Source organism: Eptesicus fuscus, chromosome 24 (genome assembly GCF_027574615.1).
Source record: "Eptesicus fuscus isolate TK198812 chromosome 24, DD_ASM_mEF_20220401, whole genome shotgun sequence".
Classification (NCBI taxonomy): domain Eukaryota; kingdom Metazoa; phylum Chordata; class Mammalia; order Chiroptera; family Vespertilionidae; genus Eptesicus; species Eptesicus fuscus.
The window spans coordinates 2,147,703-2,173,251 of NC_072496.1; the positions used below are offsets into that span (position 1 = coordinate 2,147,703).

The 25,549-nt window shown below is 41.2% G+C and overlaps 2 protein-coding genes across 4 annotated transcripts in view; both read left to right on the forward strand.

The window, feature by feature from the left end:
• LOC103301624 (complement factor H) overlaps window positions 1-21,683 on the forward strand; it is a 24,768-nt gene extending 3,085 nt beyond the window's left edge. Inside the window, exons 4-15 of the mRNA XM_054713038.1 lie at window positions 1,233-1,409; window positions 3,485-3,664; window positions 4,635-4,817; window positions 4,932-5,114; window positions 6,937-7,113; window positions 8,160-8,336; window positions 8,808-9,017; window positions 9,720-9,893; window positions 10,816-10,992; window positions 20,318-20,491; window positions 20,717-20,899; window positions 21,430-21,683. Coding sequence (XP_054569013.1) covers window positions 1,233-1,409; window positions 3,485-3,664; window positions 4,635-4,817; window positions 4,932-5,114; window positions 6,937-7,113; window positions 8,160-8,336; window positions 8,808-9,017; window positions 9,720-9,893; window positions 10,816-10,992; window positions 20,318-20,491; window positions 20,717-20,899; window positions 21,430-21,626 — 2,192 coding nt within the window. The 3' untranslated portion in view covers window positions 21,627-21,683. The remainder of the gene's footprint in view (window positions 1-1,232; window positions 1,410-3,484; window positions 3,665-4,634; window positions 4,818-4,931; window positions 5,115-6,936; window positions 7,114-8,159; window positions 8,337-8,807; window positions 9,018-9,719; window positions 9,894-10,815; window positions 10,993-20,317; window positions 20,492-20,716; window positions 20,900-21,429) is intronic.
• Window positions 21,684-25,305: 3,622 nt separating this feature from the next.
• LOC103305043 (complement factor H-related protein 4-like) overlaps window positions 25,306-25,549 on the forward strand; it is a 45,667-nt gene continuing 45,423 nt past the window's right edge. For all 3 annotated transcript variants that reach the window (XM_054713059.1, XM_054713058.1, XM_054713061.1), the window contains exon 1: window positions 25,306-25,363. In XM_054713059.1, coding sequence (XP_054569034.1) covers window positions 25,306-25,363 — 58 coding nt within the window. The remainder of the gene's footprint in view (window positions 25,364-25,549) is intronic.

The window sequence follows — 25,549 nt, forward strand, 5'->3', positions numbered from 1 at the left end:
TTCAGTGAAATGTGGGCTCATAGAGCACAGGTGTAGAGGAATGTCACTGTGTGGTTGATGTGTTCATTTAGGCAGGGGAGGTCCTCTTCTGAGACATCACTTCCTGTGGGAAACCTGCAGGAATGAGCCGTGAGTGGAGACTGAGAAATGCATCTGGACAGAAGCAGAGTCCCTACAGGGAGAGAGCTCTCTGCTTTATGGCCTCGGAGTTTAGGAACATTCCCTACAACTGTTTGCTCGTTTTGTCTTATTCATCCCAAAGCCACGCAGTGGTAGTTTTCATTCACTCTAAGTGAAGTAGATATTTCAAATGCCCATTCCTATTGTTTTCATTGCTTTCCATTTCCATAGTTACCCTGGGAACCAGCCAAAGAAAAAATGCTGAATATCAGACTCATTTTATATTAAGTTGTGATCAACTATTCATTACAACACTCTTATTAGGAAAAGAAGAAATGTGCTTATTATTTTTATTATTATAGTTTTAGTTTATCTTTTAACACTTTAAGCTAGCTAGCTGCATAGTCTGTTATAAAATCTGAGGTAAATTATTTAAACTTTTATTAACACCACTCCAATATAGTGTTAGAGAAAATTGAGACCATTTTTTAACATTTTGCTTTCTTATACTAACTATAAATATAGAACTACCTTTATATTCGACTTTGAAAAATATAAAAGAATATACTGTCATTAAAAATATCTGAAAAAGCTAAATTAGCATGTGATCTTTAAAAGTTATATGTTAAAGGAGAATTATATAGAATGTTTAATTGTATGGAATGTTAAGTTTATTCTCACTGTTGAAAAATAACTTTTTGTTGAACCAATTCATTTTCTTCGGGCATATATGTCACAACTACTAATAACTTTGGCATCTACACTCACATAATGCTATTCTGTTTTGCCAAAAAAAAAAAAAAGTACAATGCATCTATTATGGCCTATTTTATTGCTAACATGGCATAAACGTCTAAGTTTAATTGCATTGAGAAAAATGTTCTTAAAATAAATGTTTTGGTTGATTTAAGTGATGGTAAAACTTTTGTTATGAGTAACAATTTTAGGACAGTGATTTATCACTAGTATGCTTAGATTACTTGTATATGATGCATAATTTATTAGCACATGCTAAGTGATAAAGCTTTTGTATTCTTGGGATGGAACTTACGTAATTCGATTGTCCGTTCAATAATATTAGAAGTGAAATCTTCAATTCTATTATGCATTAGAGTCTTGTGGCATGCCAGTATTTGAGAATGCCAGAGCCAAAAGTAATGGCACATGGTTTAAGGTCAATGACAAGTTGGCCTATGAATGTCAGAATGGATATAAAAATGGAGATGGACAAACCATGGGCTCCATAGTGTGTGGTGAAAATGGTTGGTCTGATACACCCACCTGTCATGGTAAGTACTGATTTTCAGGATCATCGAAACGAACAAAACGTGTGTATAGCGTATAATTGTTTTGTTATTCTAAACGCAACCTTTTGTATTATGTAAACCTGGGTACTTGTGACCCACATTCTATGTTTTCTACTTCCTCAGCAGTTTTCCTCCAAGTTGGTTCTTGACCTCCCAGCTGACTGTTCATTTCTGCAAGTCCCGACAGGACTTCCTTACTTTCCGATTGGGAATAGTTCTGAGGACAGTTACACAAATCCTGCATGTCAGCCAACCTGCTGTCTGTTTTCTGGGGTTAGAAATAGAACTTCCATCTGTGGGCACCTGGGTGGAGGCAGAGTATTCCAACTCATGGAAACAGTATGTGTAAAGCTTTGAAAACTAAGCAATCCTTGGGAACTATGAGGGATTCCGCTGAGGAAGGGAGAGAATTTTCGGTGGAGATTGGCTAGAGTTACGGCTGAGGAGATGCAGGGCAGAGAACAGACCTGGGATGCATTTTGATGGTAGCAAACACAGGTAACGTTACTGAGTGTTGGGGGTCAGAGTGATCGTCTAGGCACTCACATGTGTATTCTAAGCATTCTATCATAAGGAAGCAGGTAAATGGAGGTAACTTTTGGTAAGATGGTGCGGGGAGTAGGAAGAGGTCTTTGAAAGGAACATCTCCACTATTGACTTGGGCACATGAAAGTTGAGCTGCCCATGGACAATCTACATTGGATTCTAAACTACAGAGTTGAAAGTTGAGGTCTAGCCAGATCAACATATGAGATTATGACCATGTGAATGATGACGTCTCATTGGGAAAGAATACAGAATGAGAAAAGAAGAGACCTCCAGACTGAGCCCTGACACATTCCAGCATGCAGATGTCCGACAGAAGAGGAGTGGGTAGCAAAGTAGAATAAAAGGAGGACTCGGAGAATCAGGAGGAACAAAATGTTGGAATGAATGTTGTCATAGGTGTGGGGAGATAAAAGGATAAAAGGGACAGGAAGTCTGACAGATGGATTCATAGCAAATTCCATTAAGTCCGTCTGGGTGGGTTTCAGTTCCATTCCATGGTTTGCCAAGCATGTATCTTTGGGCAACACCAAGCTGATTGGCAGCATTGTTCATTTGCCCATATCTGTAAAATGTTTCCATGTTGACAAACATTCTAATATATTTTTTTAATATTCTGGTGATTAGACTACATTCTTTATGCAGGCTTCAACAGGCACTTAGTATGGGCTCCATACAGGCTCCTTGCATGATGGAAAAAAAACAAAAACAACCACAACAACAATGAAACATGTCAAAAAATGAATCAAATGATTAAAATATTTCTAATACATTTTTATATTTTCAAAGGAATGAATAAATCCAAGGACTTTGAAAATAGGAGGGATTGAGGGCTCTGTTTCATATAGGAAGGCATGTCTACACAGAAAGGTTGAAAACCATTCGGAACCATGCAACAGGGAGAGCAAAGAACTTGATCTCTTAAAAAATGTTCCAAGACCATGAAGCCTGGGGTCTGGACCAAAAAAGAAAGAAAAGAGAAGATGACATTGGAAGTGTAGGCGTGAAAGAGTTGGGATTTTATTCTATGTAGGAATTGATTTAAATTATTAACTAAGCAACTTTTAATGTTCCTCTACTGAAATATATGAGGAATACCTCTCTAAAAGGCCTGGTTCCCCAAGTATATTAAGTCAAAATACCCATTTTTATTTAAGCATGCAATTTAAAATTGTAGCATTATTTTTTTTTAATGTGAGAGAATAGTATTGTTTTGATAATACCAAAAACGTAGCATATAGTTTTACTAATGTAAGTAATAAAATCAGATCCACTATAAGAGAGCTGATATTACAAATAAGTTTTCAGGACACATCTATTGCAATTCAGAGGGTCCCATATGAATGTGAGGGATGTGTCAGACACAATAGATAATGCACTTCCAGGGAGAGCATTTATTTGATGCCTCTCTGTATATGTAACACCCAGCCACATATTTTTGCATGACATATAAAGTTTACTTGGCACTGATTAATCATATGTTCTCATTAAGTTATTTACCCGTTTTATAGAAAGAGAATGCATCGTTCCCAATATAGAGCAGAACTTAATTGCTCAGCCCCGGAAAGAGAAATATGTCATTGGAGACGTGTTGAAATTCTCCTGCAGGAATAGACTCCACTCTCTTGTTGGACCAGATTCTCTTCAGTGCTACCACTTTGGATGGTCCGCTAATCCTCCAACATGTAAAGGTGACTATTTCTCTGACATTTGCTCAAACAAGAAGTAGAATGTTGGAAATCAGCTGTTCTTTTCCTCTCTTAATTTTCCGTTGGCTGCCAGTGTGTCTGTAACTCAGTGCATTAAGTCAGGAATGTGTGTTGGGTAGTAGATACCTCACACTTTCTTATTTAAGGAAGTAATCTTTAATTGTTTTTTGAACTATATATTGAAAATCTCCATAGATGGACATCTTGTGTGACGCTAGAGTGAACTCCTTAGTCATAATTATTGCATAACTTCCAACATTGGTATTGGATATTTCTATCAGCCTGGGTCTCACCTCAAGTTACCCTGAGAATTTCTAAACAATATTCAAACATCATATAGTTAATTCATTGCTATATACAATATAACGTAGAGTTAAAATTTGTTGATCAAATGCTTGCCTCCAATGATATTTTCCCCCAAAACGTTTTGATGAAATGTTTCCGTGGAATGTGAATAGGTACACGATCATATCTGGTCATTGATTTGCATACAGGTGTAGGTCTTCTAGAGCAGGGGTGGGGGACCTTCTTTCTGCCACGGGCCATTGGGTTATTTATGACATCATTCGCAGATCATGCAAAATTATCAACTTAAAAATTATCCTGCTGTAATTGGTCAAACATCTAATTAACTTACCCCTAATGCCTTGGCAGGGCCAGACCCAATGATTTCTAGGGCCTTATACAGCCCCTGGGCCGGCCGTTCCCCGCCCCTGATCTAGAATATCAAACGTTTCCTGGGCTTACACATATGCATGCCCAATGTGCTAGTTCCGTATCATAACAGAACTGGGAGACATGAATCTGGTGTAAACACCATTCTTTTTCCTTTCTCAAAAGATAAGTTAGATAATAAGTCATAGATTAAAGAAAAAAAATCTCTTCATTTTACTGGATTTTCAGTTGTACAAGAGACACTTTAACCTTTACTTACACAGTATTTCTTCCATAGAGGAAGTACAATCCTGTGATCAACCTCCTCGACTCCCCAACGGGACAGTTGCACACACACCTAAAGAGGAATATGGACACGGTGAGGTGGTGGAGTATGTCTGTAACCCCAGGTTCCTGCTGAAGGGCGCTAAGAAAATCCAGTGCGTTGATGGAGAGTGGACACCCTTGCCCGTGTGTGTGGGTAATGTATACACAATTTCAGTCGTTAGACTTACGTCAACACTCTGTGTTTCTATTCATATCAGGACCTCACTTACACTTTAAAGTTGAATGTTCTTTTGTGGGATTTTCACAGAGGAGCACAGTACATGTGGAGACGTACCTGAGCTGGAGGACGGCGAGGTCGTGTCCCCAGCACGGCCCTCCTATCACCATGGAGAGTCAGTAGCGTTCATTTGCAGAGACGACTTTACAATGATTGGTCACAGCTCAGTTACATGTATTAAGGGAACGTGGACCCAACTGCCTCAGTGCATTGGTGAGAAGACACTTCTGTAATTGACATTTAATAACATTGATATTTTCTATTGTGAAACTCTACATGCAACCATATTTTTGAAATTTAGAGATAGTCTTGAAAATGTCATGTTGACAATTATAATGAATCAAACATTCATTGTTTATAGTTCAATAGGATCTACAGAGGAAAAATAGAAACTAGCAATAGAATTTTGTGTGTCTGTCCCTAATATTAACATTATTTAAACCGGCGAAGCTAAGTTTTACTTAAAGACACATGATTGAAATATTATCCTTCAGTGTTTATTTTGTAACTTCCTATAAACCAGACTTTCACTCTATCAAGATGTTTCTTTTCTCTGAATAAACAAATTCTTTCAGAAAACAAGGATCTTTAGACATACCAAACCATCACACCTCCTTATGACTATAAATCTTCCTTCAGTCATCCTCTCTTGAAGAGGATGACTCATTTTGTGTCCCTCAACACTCCGGACCCATCCCAAAAATAAGACTAACTCTCAAGCCTCTTGTCTGTTTTAAATTAGCCTCCTTTATTTTAGCTTTTCTTCAGGTTGCATTGCAAAACCATTACTTCAACCAATTACATGACTTTTCTTTATTCTGTTTGTCCTCACTTGCCTCTTATCATTAACAAATTATTAACAAATACTACCTAAGATCTACACCAATAGGTTTTATCAAACTCAAAAAGGATTTCCACCAGCATTGCATTTTTGGAGTATGTAGCTGTGTATTAAAACTTCCATATTCTATATCTAAAACACACTGAAGCCAGCATAAATGTATTATTATGGCATTATAATATTATTCGATTATGGGATGACCTGGTGTATAAAATAGCTCCTCAAAGATTCTAACAACATATAAGCAGTCCTTGGGTTACGTCGGACTTGACATCCGTCATTTCGTGGTTACATCACCATCTCCCATTTATTCATTAAAAAAAAATTTTCCATCATTTCGACTTATAGGTGCTTTATGTTTTTCATTATTTATTTACCACAAGTAAAGGTCAGGAATTGTTATCTTTCTTTTAAAATTTTCTTACTGTTTCACTTTAATACTGCTGTGTCTGTGCTCCATGTGAGTGACGTAGGTGCTTATGGAGCTGGGTTCCGACTTCCGGCAAAAATCACCTTACGTCACTGTAGGAATGGATCTCTGACGTACCCTGAGGACCTACTGTATATAAAAAAATAGGTTATGATGCAAACAACCAACTTCTTATTCTGGCTTTTGGTGATCATGCTAAAGATATGCTGAAATATTCACAATCTATACCCTACAACTTAGATCAACGTTTCTTGTTATTGTACATTAAATTTATTGAAAAATATATAATAAAACTAGGAAATTCACATAGTCTATTTCCACAGATAATTTTTTTCTTTTAACACTTTAAGGTTGTAGACTAAAAATAATTTAGAGATATTTGAGATCAAGAAAAATGGATGTGAAAGTTTGCAGATTACAAATGGGACCATATTTAGTCATGTATGACTCTTTCCTATGTAGATCAGACAAAAGGTGAACCACTATGTCCTGGCAATCCCCAAAGGGCAACATGGCTTTAGAATGACTATTCTCTCTCAAATTTCAATACTGGACATAGGACTATATGTTCACACATTGTAGCCCACCTCATGCAACATGATCAGGAAGAACTTTACTGGTGGAATTTATGGTCCTAAAGTCCTATTTCATTAGAGTCTGGACTCTTTAATTGTTGTGTTGGGGTGTTTTTTTTTGTTTTTTTTAATATTAGTTGCTTGGATTTTCATAATTAGTGTCTTCAATGGAATATTTTCATTTTACAGCAACAGTTGAACTCCAGACGTGTAAATTATCAAAGGCAATTGCCTCTGAGACAAAGTTGTCAGATAGGATGGACTATGAGCATGATATGACAATCAATTACACATGTGGGAGTATGTCAGAGCAGAAACACTCCGTCTGCATGAATGGAAAATGGCAGCCTGAGGTGACCTGCACAGGTGAGCTCCTGTTTAGATCATTTCCAAAATGTGCTTTTTCTTCCTACCTTGTAAAAGGTGTCTCTTTGTGTCTTAAGATTTTTTTTTTACTATGTATATATTATGACAATAATTATGAAACTGTAAGAAAATTTAGAAACTAACCAAAACACTGTTTCTGAATATGAATTGTATCATGTGCCTTGGTCAGCTATCAACAAACCACCCAGCAGTGTGGTGGCTTTAAAGTCACATTGGGCAGCGAGTGTGCGCATTAATATTGGAATCCCATTGCTACCAAGTTCTTACCTTCAGATGTGCCTATGCCTGTAACACGTGTATTTATCTAAGCATCTATGGGTGGGTGTACACATCTAGCTACCAATCTATCTATGTCTGCATCCACCTATCGCTGTAGGAATCTACCCATCTAGTCATCTGTCTTTGCTCATGTATATCTGTTTGACAAACACTGAGTCTTATTGCCACCACCAATTCCAGTAACATAGGGTTCATTCCACTTTTCATATCTGTACTGATCTTCTTTAACTGGAGAGCACCTTGACCCACTATCCTCAATATTTTTACCAATTTCCTCAGGCCTAGAATATACAGAAAGCGTCCTAAATAATAAAAGCTAATATGCACATTGTCCCCTCAACCGGGAGTTCGACCAGGAGTTTGACCTAGAGTTCAACCAGGATGTGAGGCCAGCCGGCCAACCACCCGTGGCCCCTCCACCCTGGCCAGCCTGAACGGGGTGGGCTGGCCGGATGCCACCAATGCACAAATTCATGCACCAGGCCTCTAGTTTTATATAAGCTACCCAAGATTGATAACAGAAGGAATAAAGGATAAAACCTACAAGGAAGGCCATGAGAATATAAACCCAAAGAGGTATGTTAGAGTGACAAATAAGATGGAAAGATAACATATTTAAACACAGAACAGAGCATTACAGTTTGATCTTTCCAGGTGCATTATTATTGATCATTTTGTTCACTGAATTATTATTTTAATATTTTGACATGATTTTTCATCAAGAAATCTGATTTTAATATTTTTAGAAGCACCACGATGTCCACCTCCACCTCAGATTCCCAATTCTCAACATATGACCCTGACAGTGAATTATCAAGAAGGAGAAAAAATATCCATTCTCTGTCAAGAAAACTTTCTAATCCAGGAAGGAGAGGAAATCGTGTGCCAGGATGGACGATGGCAGTCAGTACCGCGCTGTGTCGGTCAGTCGTGGGTCACTTACGTTACAACTGTCTTTCAGATGAGGGTAACCCCCTGCCCCCCCCCCCCCTGCTTTGTGTAAAGGAACAAGATGAGCCCGTTCCCCGATCCATGCCACTTCATCTCCAAACAGTAATGCCATCCAGGTGCAGAAATCAACCAGCATTATTTCACTTCTAATGTGAAACGAATGCAAACAGAAACTTCCGGTGACTGTGGAAATACCCAGGTTCTGTTCATGCGTATTTCACTCCTCAAGATGAACAGGAGGAGACTGAGGAGGCATATGGGACAGATGGATTGTAGCATCAGTTTTCTGGGCACATATATCTTTGCAAGTTTCAAATATTTTTAGTTAATAATTCAACTTGTTTCAATGACCTTACTTTAAAGTTCAAAGCATTGTTGGATTTTATTTTTCAACTTAAACATTATCCTTGTGCTTGACCCTTTAATCTCTGTTTTTCATATAGAAAAAACTCCATGTCCTCAACCACCTCATGTAGAACATGGAAGTATTAATTCATCCAGATCTTCAGAAGACGGAAGAGAAACACCGGAACCCAAGCTGTATGCGCATGGCACCACATTAAGTTATGTTTGTAAGGATGGTTTCAAATTGTCTCAAGAAGATGGGATAACATGCCACCTGGGAACATGGAGTGCTCCACCACAGTGTGTAGGTGAGGACAGCAGGCAGACTAAGTTCTGTTTGGTACAGTTCAGTGACATAATCCATCGTTGTCATCAAAGTCATGAGAAGTAACTCTTTAGAATTATAAACATATAAAACCATTATATGTCGTTTATATAGATTTTAATATTTACCAAATGATTTTTGCATAAACAAATCAAGCCTGTTTTTATTGATTTTATTGGTTCATTATGAAATCACTTGTAATTCAGGCATTTTTTTTCCTACAAAACCTGAAATGTGGTGAAATGAAACCTAACGCTTCATATAAGTGTACCTGTTCATATTCCTGCATATTCATATGGGTTGCAATGAAGGCTTTGTCGCCAGTTTTATAAGGATTTATGTTCTCCCTCCACTGTCCCTTCTGATCTCTTACAATATATGAAACTTTCTTAAGATGATTCTCAATGTGTTTCTTTTTATTGCTCATGGTTGGTGAGAGAAGCAGTGATACGCTCATTCTTAGACGTGGTCACAGTTTTCGCTTGAAGTTCTTGCTCAAACCGGCAGCTGGACAACCACCGTGGAGGTTCTAAAGCATTTGTGCGCCTTTTCTCTCACGTGATATTAGCGCCTGTGTGATCATTTTATTTCAAATGAAAGTACCAAATATGACATGAAATGAAGTTCAGAGGTAGTGAAATACACAGTCATTCTTTCTTTCCTTTCTTTTTTTTTTTTTTTTTAGGACTTCCTTGTGGACCACCCCCTGTGGTTTCCAATGCTGTTCTATCTAACAGGTTAAACAAATATTCACATGGGGGAAAATACACGTATACCTGTAAATCCGGATTTCGGATCCGTGGACCTGAATCTGTAGAATGCTCAGGAGGAAATTGGTCCCATCCACCAGAATGCATAAGTATAGTGAATTTCATTTTATTCTAAGTTTGATGAATATCTTTAGTTCAGAGCATCCATGGTACAACTATAAAACTGCATTAATTCTAGAAGGTCTCTCTAAAAGTTCTGAATTCTGCTAGAGAACGAATAGCAGAATTAATAGTCATATGAGAAGTTTGGCAACAGGAGCCAAATTGTTTTATTTGATGTCATCCATGTTCACTGTCCACGTGCTCTGATGGGCATTCTCTGACTTCTCATCTCTTCCTGTGTCACAGCTGGTCCCTGCTCACCAACCTCATCAACATTCAATTCACTGAGAGGTTATCAGTTATCTCCTCATAAATCCATAACGTTCTAAGATGGTGGAATTAGCCAGGCCCACATGTCTCAGTGGTTGAGCATTGACCTATGAACCAGGAGATCAGGATTCCATTCCCGGTCAGGCAACATGCCCGGGTGTGGGCTTGATCCCCACTAGGGGTCGAGCAGGAAGCAACTCATCAATGATTCCCTCTGACCATTAATGTTTCCGTCTCTTAATTCCTCTCCCTTCCTCTCTGAAATCAATAAAAACATAGTCATTTTAAGATGTTTGATGTAATTATGGTAAACAGATTTGGACAGAAGCAAAAAATGGAAATGTGCACATAGTGTCTGTGGCCTGTGTGGACAAATAAGAATTTGGATGTAAGAAGTTTGGTCTCGATCATGACCTGTATGCCCATCTCCTCAGGCTTTCAATACCACCATCCCCACGTTGCGCTTTTGATAAATGTAAAATTATTCAATGTAATTAAGTCAGGATGGCTAATATTTTCAAGTTGTAAGAAAATCAGTGAATAGTAGGCATTGGTTTGGTGTGTAGCTATTATTCTAGAGCATAATTATTTTCTGACATGTTAAAGATTTACTGAAAAGTCCATGTTGTTGCTTTTTAGAAACTATTTGTTCTAGCCCACCCAGCTATGGCAATGCCATCCTCATAGGCCAGCCGAAGATCTCATATAGGTCAGGAGAACAAGTGAGTTATAGATGTCCAGACTATTACCAAATGGATGGATCCAATGCTGTAGAATGTAGGGGCGGCATATGGATAGGAAGACCCACATGCAAAGGTATTTTGGTGAATGGCTTCTAGCTTCATTAACAATAGACATCGGTTCTGGTGCAGGCCAGATGGAGGAAGGTCTATGCCTCACACAGAGGAATGGTATGTGTATCATTGGTGGGCATTGGAGCCCCAGAGCCCTCAGAGTGTGACCCCTGACACAGCCGTGTCAGCATCTCAGGGAATTGGCAGAAAGTCAAATGCAAACTCACAGGCTCACTCAGACTCAGCCTCAGAAGCTCAGGGGTTCTGACCCGGAAAACTTTGTAGCAATTCCCAGCGGGTTCTACGCCCACTGTTGTTGGGAGCCGTAGCTTCAGCCTCTTACTCTGCATCCACCCGAATCTCCCCAATGAGCTGCACAGTGCTCACTGCAGTGCCCTTAAGCAGACAAGTTATTGGAGTATTTTTAAGGAACTGTAAATTTATTGGACTCTACTTTTTCCTCAGTTTTTGTGTGGATATTTTAAGTGGTCATCTTCCTTAGCCCTGCGACATTCCTCAAAGCATGGCAATACTTGACTTATTCTCTAAGAACTTGGCTACCGTGCTCATTTTCTAAGGACCTAAAATCACAATTCAAAAACATGATGTTTGCGAACCACATTTGGCTGCCAAATGATATGCTTGTTGGGTTTACAAATTCACTTGGATTTTATATAATCTACGTTTATTTTACTAAACTTCAAGAAAAATGTTCAGTAAAACCATCATTTTTTTTTTAAATTTGAAAAGTTTTTAATTTTTTATTGAATTTATTTGGGCGCCACTGGTTAATAAATGGTGCTCGTATAATTGGACAGAACCAACCAAAAAAAATGATATTGGACCACCTTCTTATACCTTACTCAAGAATAAAGTCAAAATGGATTAAAGACATAAATGTAAGATTATAAATCATAAAAACCCTAGAAGAAAAAACATAGGCCATAAATTCTTAGACATTTCTCATAGCAATATTTATTTCTGATATATCCTCTCAGGCAAGCAAAACAAAAGAAAAAAATAAACAAATAGGATTACATCAAACTAAAACATTTTGTACGTGTAATCATCATTTCCATCAGCCTAAAAATTTCTATTAACCTTTGAGGGAAGATGGGAAAATATTTCAAGTTATAAAAGTTTAACTCCTACCAAAAAATTGCTTTATCTTCTTTCAGTCTTACATATAAATCTGTGAAGATTTTCAGTCTCATTTGTGTCTAAATGATCGCTGCCTTAGAGATCCATTTTTCCCTCTTTATTCAGCTGGCCTTCATTTGGTTACTCAGGTTTGTTGCTCTATCGTTTCCTGTAAACGGGTTTGGGGCCGGGAGAAGGTGAGTGTAGCTCCCTCCTACTCCGCAGCTCCCTTACAGTCCACTGCTCACTCAATAAATCAAACCATGTCCTCTCTTAGATTCCACAGGAAAATGTGGGGCCCCTCCCGTTATTGACAATGGAGACATTACCACCTTCCCATTATCAGTCTACGCTCCCGGGTCTTCAGTGGAGTATCAGTGCCAGGCCTACTATGTACTTGAGGGAAACAGGAGAATAACGTGCCGTGATGGGGAGTGGTCTGAACCACCCAAATGCTTGGGTAAGTCCTTTAATGTCCTCATGGGCCCTGGGAAAGCCGTGTAATGAATGCCATGTTTGCTGCTTACAACAGAACCTGCATGGACTGTCACCTCTTCTGTTGACCACCAAATAGTCATGGCTGAGGGTATACAGTCTGAAAAATTCTTGAGCAACAACTGGAAGAAATAATCATTTTTCTTCATTGTAATTTGTTTCCCATCACCACTTATGCTCCCTCCACCCTCTCTACCTCCTCCACCCCCTTCACGGAGTCTTTAATGAAAGCTCTTCATAGTATAGTTGACATTGTGAATGTTGAGAGTGATCACACATTCCACAGAGTACCCCATTTTTACATCACTGATCGTTTACAATGAGTTATACCAGCATGGTGGATTTTCAATGAAGTGGTTTGCAAAAGGGTTTGAGAATATATTCCTAGATCTGTGTAGAAGGTTCTACATGAGAGTGTAAAATTCTGTGGAAAATACTTGTATACTACCTAAAATTTTATGTTCCTTTTTTTTTTCACCTTCAGATGCATGTGTAATATCAGAAGAAGCCATGAGAGAACATAACATAGAGTTGCAATGGTCAGATGAGAAAAAACTTTATTCTAGAACAAACGATTATACTGAATTTAGGTGTCGACCTGGCTATCGTCCAATGTCACCAGCATCTGCATTCCGAGCACAATGTCGAGAAGGGAAAGTGGAGTATCCCACTTGTGCGTAAAATGAGAGCTATGTGGCAGTTTCACATTAAAATACCCGACTTCATTAATGTTTTAATATTAATCTAATTCTCCTCAATTTATTTCTCTAGTTGGGTGTAACTCCCTTTTATTCATCAATCAGAATTCGTGTTAAATGTCAGGTGGGAGATGTGATTGTAATCTGAGACCAACGCACCACTTCTCATAAGCATCTCAATAAAATGTGACAATCCAACATGCCATGTGTTCCGTTCATGAAACGTCTCTGGCCAGAAAATAGATGCCATCTCTTCCCCCTCTGCTTCCCCCCACCTCCCTCCTACCTTTCTCAGCTTTCTCCACGACGGTGGGGACATTCTGAGACTCTTATTTTAGAGGAAAGGATATAAAATGCTTGTCTCCATCTTCACCTTAATATCACTTCACAAACACGTCAAAACAAACCGTGGCATAGAAAGGGAGTGGACTGACAATTCTCAGGAGGAAGAGGGGGTGAGGGGTGCGGGAAGAGATTGGACAAACATCTTACACCTATGGATGAAGACAGTGGAAGGGGGAAGAGCATGGGGTGGGGGTGGGGGGAATCAGGTGGAAGGGAGCTATGGGGGGGGGGAAGAGGAAAACCTGTAGTAATCTGAAAAATGAAGATTTATTTAAAAAAATAGAGTGCTGGAGAATTCAACCTTGTATTTATATAAAAATGTCATACTTTAACCACAATTAGCAGTAAAGAGATGAACTTCATAACTGACCTGCATACCCCACAATGTAGAGTCCATGAGGTTGGAAACTATTCATTTTGATTAAAAAGACCAGAATTTCTATTTTTGAGAGCAGAGAGCAGCCAGTTCTCATGTCTCAGTGAACAGTAAGCTCCTATACTAATTCCTCTTCCTTTGTTAGCGATGTTGGATGGGAACACAATACCAGGTGAGGGAGTGTTAATTTAAACACACGTTCGCAGGCTGCTTCTGTTGGGCCAGGCACTTCTTTCAACAATTTAAAAATATAAACTCATGGAATACTTATAAGAATCTTGTGAGGTAGAGACCATAATGACTATCCCCATCTTACAGATGAGGAAGCCGAGGTCATTATGGAGTGTCAGTAACTTGTACAAGGTCACACAGCTGGCGGACAGTAGAATTAGGGTTCCAACCCTCTAGAGTGCATGCTGCAAGGTGAGTGGCTCTGACAAGCACCACAATGGTACCTACCCAGATCCAAAGGATGCTCTATAGAAGCCAGAGAAATTCAGAAAGGAGGAAATGAGATTTGGAAAGCCAGGAAAATGGGGAGAAGTTTTGAAATGGTGGAGTATGATCTTTAGGGCAATTAGATGATACGAATCATTGGGATTGAACCCAGGAGAGAGGCAGTAAGACCAGAATTGAAATGGTGTCAGCAGCCCATCCTTCTTTTCAAAGGCCATAATCCCAGAGAGCACGAGAGAAGATTAAGTGTTGCTAATGCAGTGCCCTCGGCTCTCCCGGATCTGTCCCTTCTCTCAACAGTGTTTGGACGGATCACACTCAGGGGAGCCACTTCTTCCAGCCTCTGACCCCTCCCCAACCTCTTTTCCAGTCACCACCTTCAGAACCACCTCAGCCATCCTCAGCCTCTAAGACCAGCCTACACTGCATCTCTACCTGAACTCCTTATTGCTGAACAACCATGAGCTCCCAACTCCATCAGAATTATTCCACCGAAGGGGAGGCTGCCCTCACCGCCTGGCCTGCATCTGCAGGCTCCCACCTACCCCTCTCTGGGCTTCTTTTTCTCGAGGTTGCGGGCCACATCTTTCATGAGTTGGCTGAGAAGAAACACGAGGGTGCTGAGCGGCTCTGAAAGATGCCAAACCAGCACATTCTCTCCAGGGCCTGCTGAAGCCTCCCCAAGATGAGTGGGTAAAACTCAGGACGCCATGGAAGCCGCCCTGGCCTTGGAGAGGAGCCTGACCAGGCCCTTTGGGAGCTGCAGGCCCTGGTTCTACTCACGCAGCACCTCAGCCTCTTGACTTCCGGGAGAACCACTTCCTGGGTGAGGAGGTGAAACTCATCAAGAAGATGGGCCACACCTGGCTCACCTCCGCAACTGGCCGGCCCTGAGTCTATGCTGGCTGAGGCTCACTGTCAAGCATGCCTAGAAGCCTTTGGGGCCCAGAGACCTTGGAGGGGCCCCTCTGCATTCCTCTGGTCTCTGGCTTTTGCCTGAGCCTCTCCCGGAAACTGCTAGGCAACCTTTCACCACCTTGGAGACCTCTCCCATGCATTGGACCAAATGAAACAATAAAACTTTTTTGCATAAAAACAAACAAACAAACAAACAAACAAACAAACAAACTGTGTCATTGCCATGTTGGCAATAGATGGGAGAGGTTATTACTTAGATTTGCTTATCTATCCATGGCTCAGTATACCCCCAAAATGATGAAATGCAACATCTGCATATCCACCTCGCACATACAATCATTCAAACAGGTCATAAAGAGGTACTAGATTCTAATCAGGGGCCTAACGATTGTAACACAGACTTGAAAACTGATAAAATATCGAGTATAAACACGTGTTGGGAAGGGACATGGGGTTCCCCAGGTGTGAATGAAGAAGCCCTATTGCCCCAAATATGTTGCTAGTCCCACCTACTGCTCTTCCTGCCTCAAAGATTGCCAGTCTTCTGGCATTTCCTCCTTTTTTTCACTATATTGCAAAGGACATAAAAGTAATACCTTAGCCTCCTTCTCAACTTAATCTTCTCCCAACGTGGTCAACGCAACTATATGATCGCTTCCACTCGTACCAAGACAATAATTCTTCACTATCATGACATTAGACTACTTGCCAATAGAGCAATAAACAGCAAGGGAGGTAACCGTGTGGCTTTCTGCCTATTGAATCAGATGTTTAACCAAACAACACACAGGAGCTTAGAATATACTGGGGGAAATCGTGCAATAAAGTTATGTGTTAAAATTGTCCTTGTGGTTCAGTGTTCAGAGTGTTGGTCCAAAGACCAAAGGGTCGGCGGTTCAAGTCCTGGTCAAGGGCATGTATCTGGGTTGCATGTTTCATCCCTGTGCCAGTTGGGGAGTGTGCAGGCTGTGTCTCTCTCCCATCGATTCTCTCTCTCTCTCTCTCTCTCTCTCTCTCTCTCTCATTGCTTTTAGAAAGAAACAAAACATGAAAACAAAATGAATGCTACCAATGTGCTGAAATTCTTGGACTTTGTGGTGTTGTCTATTTTGAGTTTACAAAAAGAAAAATCAGTGCTGTCCTACAGACAGGAACTTACAGTACGCTGTTTCCACAGACCCCTAAGGACTGCCGTCGGGTGAGAGACAGTCACAGGGACATGCAGTCAGAGCTATTCCCGTGAGAACCTCCTGGTTGAGGAAGAACCTCACCCAACTCAAGAAGTTGTTAAAGATTAGAATTTTTTTTAAAATCAGTTTTGGATCCAGTTTTCAACTTCTCTACGGAAAGTGGCACAAATATCTATCACGGAAATAACTCAAAAAATGATTGTGAAATCATTCATGTAAATTTACAGATATTGTAAAACTCTTTGAACTTTGATATCTACCGAGTTACCCCAGTCAACTAGCTTCCTGGTACTGTCACTTAAATTCAGAGCCACACTTGCTAACGGCTCCTGAAGCAGATTTAACCCTGAACACCAGCGCTGGACCATCTGTGCTAACGCACCCCGGGGAGGCCCACCATGCTGTTCCTAGTCCAGGTCATCCTCACCCTGTGGGTCTCCTGGGCTCGTGGACAAGGTGAGTTGAAACTGATGGGAAGATTTAGCTCCTTCTTAAGTAGGATTGGACCTTTTTCATTTGTTTTTACTTTTTAAAAAATCCTCACCGAGGGTGCATTTTCCTATGATCTTTAGGGAAAGAGTGCAAAGGAGGGAGAAGGGGGAGAGAGAGAGACATTGATGTGAGAGACACATGGACTGGTTTCCTCTCACACAAGCCCCAACCAGGGCCCGGGATGGAAACTGCCACCGAGACATGTGCCCTTGACCAGGAGTTGATCCCACCGGCTAGGGTATTTGAGGGTCATTTACGAAAACTTTGGTCTCTGCATTCAGTAAGAGAAAATCTCTCACAATAAGTCATTTTCAGGAATGATGAAAAGTACCAAGACCGGCTAAATAAAAACCACCTTAAGTCCAATTCAACCATCCCTGTGCAAACTGGATGTTTCCATTGATTCACAACATAGAGTGCCAATACTGAATTATTATTCGTCTTCCAAATTTAAATGATGGCTTCTAACAGTAGGAAAAATGTGGCCTCACACGTTTGTACAATCTCAGCTGTTACTATCATGGATAGAGGCACCTGCCCTGGCAATGTTTGAACAGCGCCGTTTGCTTTAATGGAGATGATGAGAGTAGGGAATTACAGTTTGTCAAAGGATTTATGCCCACTGCTTGAAAGCAGCCACCAGAAGTTCTTCTATTCTTAACTAATTTAACAAAATTTTCCCAACAGTATTCAGTTGGTTTTAGTGAAACATGTGTTTTTATATGTGTCTCACAGCTTTTGACTTCATACATTGGTGTTAAGTATGTCTGTACTGTGAAGTGAAAACTAAGATATGTAGGCAGGAGTACAATGGGAATATGAAAATATGATAGATATAGCATATTACAGTGAGAGAAAAACAAAAGTATATATTTATTGATTTCAGAGAGGAAGGGAGAGGGTGAGAGAGTTAGAAACATCAATGATGAGAGAGAATAATTGATAGGCTCCCTCCTTCACCCTCCCCCACACTGGGATCAAGCTCCAAACCTGGATTTGTGCCCTCAGTGGCAATCACACCCTGACCTCCTTGTTCAGAGGTCATGCTCAACCTGAGCCACACCGGCCAGGCAAAAATAAACATATTTAAGGCTCATTTGAGGTTCCTGTGCATTAACATCACACACTGCATACGGCAGACATATTTTACTTGGCGCTGCACTAAGCGGTCACATATGTTTTCTATTAGTTATAATATAATCTTTGGTAATATACATGTTAGGACAGGGTGCTCCTTTGAATGCCCTTTTGCTCTTTGGAAAGAAGAAAGAAAAGACATTCACTGATTCTCGTGTCCTTGATGATTTTAATGTAATTTCATATATATTTCACATGTCCCTTTACTTTTCAGAATCAGCCTGTGACCCTCCAAGAATTGCAAAGGGACATATTTCACATGTCCCTTTACTTTTCAAAATCAGCATGTGACCCTCCAAGAATTGTATATGCTCCTGTCAGCAAACTTCGTTGCTGACAGGAGCATATACAGACTGGGAGACACAATCACATACTCCTGTAAAAGTGGCTTTTACCCTTCCTCCCGGGGAAATACAACAAAATGTACTGCCATAGGCTGGGATCCTCCTCCAAGATGTGGCTGTAAGTTCCCTCCATATCTTGACCTGCTTCTTAATTCTGCAATTACTTCTCTTAAACTTAAAAATAAGGGGGATCTGCCTGGCTGGCATGGCTCAGTGTTTGAGTATTGACCTATGAACCAAGAGGTCACCATTCAATTCCCCGTCAGGGCATATGCTCTGATGCACATTCTCTGACTCCTCATCTCATCCTGTGTCACAGCTGGTCCTTGCTCACCAGCCCCATCATTATTCAATTCACTGAGAGTTTATCAGTTATCTCCTCATAAATCCATAATGTTCTAAGATAGTTGATGTAGGCAGGCCCACGTGGCTCACTGTTTGAGCATTTACTTATGAACTAGGAAGCGACAGTATGATTCCCAGTCAGGGCACATGCAGGATCACAGGACCGAATCTCCAATAGGGGGCAGACTGGAGGTAGCCAATCAATGACTCTCATCATTGATGTTTCTATCTCTCAACCCCTATTCATTTCTCTCTGAAATCAATAAAAACATAGTTACTTTAAGATGTTGGTTGTAATTATGGGAAACAGATTTAGCCAGAAGCAGAAAATATCAAATGCACATAGTGTCTGTGGCCTGTGTGGACAAATAAGAATTTGGATGTAAGAAGTTTGGTCTCGATCATGACCTGTATGCCCATCTCCTCAGGCTTTCAATACCACCATCCCCACGTTGCCCTTTTGGTAAATGTAAAATTATTCAATGTAATTGAGTCAAGATGGCTAACATTTTCAAGTTATAAGAAAAACATTATAGAGTAGACATTGGTTTGGTGTGTATCTATAATGCTAGAGTATAATTATTGCCTGATATATACTTTATAAGATTTACTGAAAAGTCTAAGTTGTTGCTTTTTCAGAACCAATTTATTCTAGCCCACCCAGCTATGGCAATGCCATCCTCATAGGCCAGCCGAAGAGCTCATACAAGTCAGGAGAACAAGTGACTTACAGATGTCCAGACTATTACCAAATGGATGGATCCAATGCTGTACAGTGTAGGGGCGGCAGTTGGATAGGAACACCCACATGCAAAAGCATATTGGTGAATGGCTTCTAGCATCATTAACAATAGACATCGGTTCTGGTGCAGGCCAGATGGAGGAAGGTTTAGGCCTCACATAGACGAATGGGATGTGTATCAATGGTGGGCATTGGAGCCCCAGAGCCCTCACAGTGTGACCCCTGACACAGCCGTGTCAGCATCTCAGGGAATTGGCAGAAAGTCAAATGCAAACTCAGAGGCTCACTCAGACTCAGCCTCCGAAACTCAGGGATTGTGACCCCGAAAAACATTTGGTAGCAACTGAAGTGTTTCTTAAGTTATGTGCTACTTTTGGATGATATATTTCCTCAGGCATGCAAAACAAAAGCAAAAAATAAATAAATTACATCATTACATCAAACTAAAAAGTTTTTTACAGCGTAATCATCATTTTCATTGGCCTAAAAATTTCTATTAACCTTTGAGGGAAGATGGGAAAAAATTTCAAGATATAAAAATTTAACTCCTACGAAAAATTGCTTTATCTTCTTTTTTCAATCTTGCATGTAAATTTGTGAAGATTTTCAGTCTCACTTGTGTCTAAATGATCGCTGCCATAGAGAACCATTTTTTCCCTATTCATTCAGATCCCTCCTGTGGCAGCCCTCCCCCAGTGCAAAATGCCTTTATACCAGACGAGAAGCCTAGGTATCGACATGGGGACACAGCACGTTATGAATGCAGGCACCCTTTGGGCCTCTTCGGGAATGCAGTGGTGACATGCCTAAGTGGGAAGTGGACAGACCCACCTGAGTGCAAGGGTAGGGTGTCTCATTCTCCCCTCCCAGTGTCTGTGCAGCTTCTGTAAGCACTTGGTTACTCTGCTCCTGTCCAGCTGGCCTTCATTTGGTTACTCAGGTTTGTTGCTCTATCGTTTCCTGTAAATGGGTTTGGAGCCAGGAGGAGGTGAGTGTAGCTCCCACCTACTCCGCAGCTACCTTAAAGTCCACTGCTCACTCAATAAATCAAACCATGTCCTCTCTTAGATTCCACAGGAAAATGTGGGCCCCCTCCCGTTATTGACAATGGAGACATTACCACGTATCCATCAGCAGTCTACGCTCCCGGGTCTTCAGTGGAGTATCAGTGCCAGGCCTACTATGAACTTGAGGGAAACAGGAGAATAACGTGCCGTGATGGAGCGTGGTCTGAACCACCCAAATGCTTGGGTAAGTCCTTTAATATCCTCGTGGGCCCTGGGAAAGCCGTGTAATGAATGCCATGTTTGCTGCTTACAACAGAACCTGCATGGACTGTCACCTCTTCTGCTGACCACCAAATAGTCATGGCTGAGGGTATAAAGTCTGAAAAATTCTTGAGCAACAACTGGAAGAAATAATCATTTTTCTTCATTGTAATTTATGTTCCCCATCACCACTTATGCCCCCTCCACTCTCTCCACCTCCACCACCCCCTTCAAGCAGTCTTTAATGAAAGCCCTTCATAGCATCGTGTACATTGTGAATGTTGATTATAGCAGACAGTGATCACACATTCCACAGAGTACCCCATTTTTACATCATTGATAGTTTACAATGAGTTATAGCAGCATGGTGGATTTTCAATGAAGTGGTTTGCAAAAGGGTTTGAGAATAAATTCCTGGATCTGTGTAGAAGGTTCTACATGAGAGTGTAAAATTCTGTGGAAAGTATTTGTATACTACCTAAAGTTTTATGTTCCTTTTTTTTTAACCTTCAGATCCATGTGTAATATCAGAAGAAGTCATGGAACAACATAACATAGAGTTGAAATGGTCAGATGCGAAAAAACTTTATTCTAGAACAAACGATTATGTTGAATTTAGGTGTCGACCTGGCTATCGTGCAGTGTCACCAGCATCTGCATTCCGAGCGCAATGTCGAGAAGGGAAAGTGGAGTATCCCACTTGTGCGTAAAATGAGAGCTATGTGGCAGCTTTCACATTAAAATACCCGACTTCATTAATGTTTTAATATTAATCTAATTCTCCTCAATTTATTTCTCTAGTTGGGTGTAACTCCCTTTTATTCATCAATCAGAATTCGTGTTAAATGCCAGGTGGGAGATGTCATTGTAATCTGAGACCAACGCACCACTTCTCATAAGCATCTCAATAAAATGTGACAAACCAACATGCCATGTGTTCTGTTCATGAAACGTCTCTGGCCAGAAAATAGATGCCATCTCTTCCCCCTCTGCTTCCCCCCACCTTCCTCCTAACTTTCTCAGCTTTCTCCAGGACTGTGGGGACATTCTGAGACTCTTATTTCAGAGGAAAGGATATAAAATGCTTGTCTCCATCTTCACCTTAATATCACTTCACAAGCACGTCAAAACAAACTGTGGCATAGAAAGGGAGTGGACTGACAATTCTCAGGGGGGAAGAAGGTTGAGGAGTGCGGGAAGAGATTGGATAAATATCTTACACCTATGGATGAAGACAGTGGCGGGGGGGGGGGTAAAAGCATGGGGTGCGGGGGGAATCAGGTGGAGGGGAGCTATGGGGGGGGGGAAAGAGGAAAACCTGTAATAATCTGAACAATGAAGATTTATTTAAAAAAATAGAGTGCTGGAGAATTCAACCTTGTATTTATATTAAAATGTCATACTTTAACCACAATTAGCAGTAAAGAGATGAACTTCATAACTGACCTTCATACCCCACAATGTAGAGTCCATGAGGTTGGAAACTATTCATTTTGATTAAAAAGACCAGAATTTCTATTTTTGAGAGCAGAGAGCAGCCGGTTCACATGTCTCAGTGAACAGTAAGCTCGTATACTAATTCCTTCTTCCTTTGTTAGCGATGTTGGATGGGAACACAATATCAGGTGAGGGAGTGTTAATTTAAACACATGTGCGCAGGCTGCTTCTGTTGGGCCAGGCACTGCTTTCAACAATTTAAAAATATAAACTCATGTAATACTTATAAGAATCCTGTGAGGTAGAGACCATAATGACTATCCCCATCTTACAGATGAGGAAGCCGAGGTCGTCTTGGGAGTGTCAGTAACTTGTACAAGGTCACACAGCTGGCGGACAGTAGAATTAGGTTCCAACCCTCTAGAGTGCATGCTGCAAGGGTGAGTGGCTCTGACAAGCACCACACTGGTACCTACCAAGATCCAAAGGATGCTCTATAGAAGCCCAGAGAAATTCAGAAAGGAGGAAGTGAGATTTGGAAAGCCAGGAAAATGGGAAGAAGTTTTGAAATGGTGGAGTATGATCTTAGGGCATTTAGATGATAAGAATCATTGGGATTGAACCAAGGAGAGAGTCAGTAAGACCAGAATTGAAATGGTGTCAGCAGCCCATCCTTCTTTTCAAAGGCCAAAATTCTAGACAGCAAGAGAGAAGATTAAGTGTTGCTAATGCAGTGCCCTCGGCTCTCCCAGATCTGTCTCTTCTCTCAACAGTGTTTGGACGGAGCAGACTCAGGGACGCCCCTTCTTCCAGCCTCTGACCCCTCCCCAACCTCTTTTCCAGTCACCACCTTCAGAACCACCTCAGCCATCCTCAGCCTCCAAGACCAGCCTACACTGCATCTCTACCTGAACTCCTTATTGCTGAACAACCATGAGCTCCCAACTCCACAGAATTATTCCAACGAAGGGGAGGCTGCCCTCACCGCCTGGCCTGCATCTGCAGGCTCCCACCTACCTCTCTCTGGGCTTCTTTTTCTCCTGGGTGTGGGCCACTTCTTCCATGAGTTGGCTGAGAAGAAACGCGAGGGCGCTGAGCGGCTCTGAAAGTTGCAAAACCAGTGCATTCTCTCCAGGGCCTGCTGAAGCCTCCCCAAGATGAGTGGGTAAAACTCAGGATGCCATGGAAGCCGCCCTGGCCTTGGAGAGGAGCCTGACCAGGCCCTTTGGGAGCTGTAGGCCCTGGTTCTACCCGCCCAGCCCCTCAGCTCTGTGACTTCCGGGAGAACCACTTCCTGGGTGAGGAGGTGAAAGTCATCAAGAAGATGGGCCACACCTGGCTCACCTCCCCAGCTGTCTGGCCCTCAGGCTATGCTGGCTGAGGCTCACTCTCAAGAATGCCTAGGAGCCTTTGGGGCCCAGAGACCTTGGAGGGGCTCCTCTGCTTTCCTCTGGTTTCTGGCTTTTGCCTGAGCCTCTCCAGGAAACTGCTAAGCAACCTTTTACCACCCTGGAGACCTCTCCCATACATTAGATCAAATAAAACAATAAGACTTTTTGCAGAAAAAAAGGAAAAGAAAACAAACAAACCAACTGTGTCATTGCCATGTTGGCAATAGATGGGAGAGGTTATTACTTAGATTTGCTTATCTACCCATGGCTCAGTATACCCCCAAAATGATGAAATGCAACATCTGCATATCCACCTAGCACATACAATATTTCAATCAGGTCATAAAGAGGTACTAGATTCTAATCAGGGTCCTAGCTATTGTAACACAGACTTGAAAACTGATAAAATATCGAGTATAATCACGTGTCTGGAAGGGACGGTGGAGTTCCCCAGGTGTGAATGAAGAAGCCCTGTTGCCCCAAATGTGTGGCCAGTCCCACCGACTGCTCTTCCTGCCTCAAAGCTTGCCAGTCTTCTGGCATTTCCTGCTCTTTCCCACTATATTGCAGAGGACATAAAAGCAACATGTTAGCCTCCTTCTCAACTTAATCTTCTCCCAAAGTTGTCAATGCAACTATATCATCGCTTACACTTGTACCAAGGCAATAATTCTTCACTAACGTGAGATTAGACTACTTGCCAATAGAGCAATAAGCAGCAATGGAGGTAACGGTGTGGCTTTCTGCATATTCAATCGGATGTTTAACCAAACAAAACACACGAGCTTAGAATATACTGGGGGAAATCGTACAATAAAGTCATGTGTTAAAATTGTCCTTGTGGTTCAGTGGTCAGAGCGTTGGTCCAAGGACCAAAGAGTCTGTGGTTCAAGTCCTGGTCAAGGGCATGTATCTGGGTTGCATGTTTCATCCCTGTGCCAGTTGGGGAGTGTGCAGGCTGTGTCTCTCTCCCATCAATTCTCTCTCTCTCTCTCTCTCTCTCGTTGCTTTTAAAAAGAAACAAAACATTAAAAAAATTGAATGCTAACAATGTGCTGAAATTCTTGCACTTTGTGGTGTTGTCTATTGTGAGTTTACAAAAAAAAAAAAATCAGTGCTGTCCTACTGACAGGAGCGTACAGTACGCTGTGTCCACAGACCCCTAAGGACTGCCCTCCGGTGAGAGACAGTCACAGGGACAGGCAGTCAGAACTATTTCTGTGAGAACATCCTGGTTGAGAAAGATCCTCACCCATTCTCAAGAAGTGGTTAAAGATTAGAGTTTTATATCACTTTTGGATTCAGTTTTCAACTTATGTAAGGAAAGTGGCACAAATACTATCACAGAAGTAACTAAAAAATGATTGTGAAATCATTCTTGCACATTTACAGATATTGCAAAACTCTTTGGACTTTGCTATCTACCGAGGGACCCCAGTCAACTAGCTTCCTGGTACTGCCACTTAAATTCAGAGCCACACTTGGTAACGGCTCCTGAAGCAGACTTAACCCCAACAGCAGCGCTGGACGATCTGTGCTATCACACCCGGGGAGGCCCACCATGCTGTTCCTAGTCCAGGTCATCCTCACCCTGTGGGTCTCCTGGGCTCGTGGACAAGGTGAGTTGACACTGACGGGAATATTTGGCTCCTTCTTACACTCGTACGTAGCACTTTGCACTTTTTCATTTGTTTTCACTTTTTTAAAAATCTTCTCCCGAGAATATTTTTTCCATTGAACTTTAGGGAAAGCGTGCAAGGGAGGGAGAATGGGGAGAGAGAGAGACACACACACATTAATGTGGG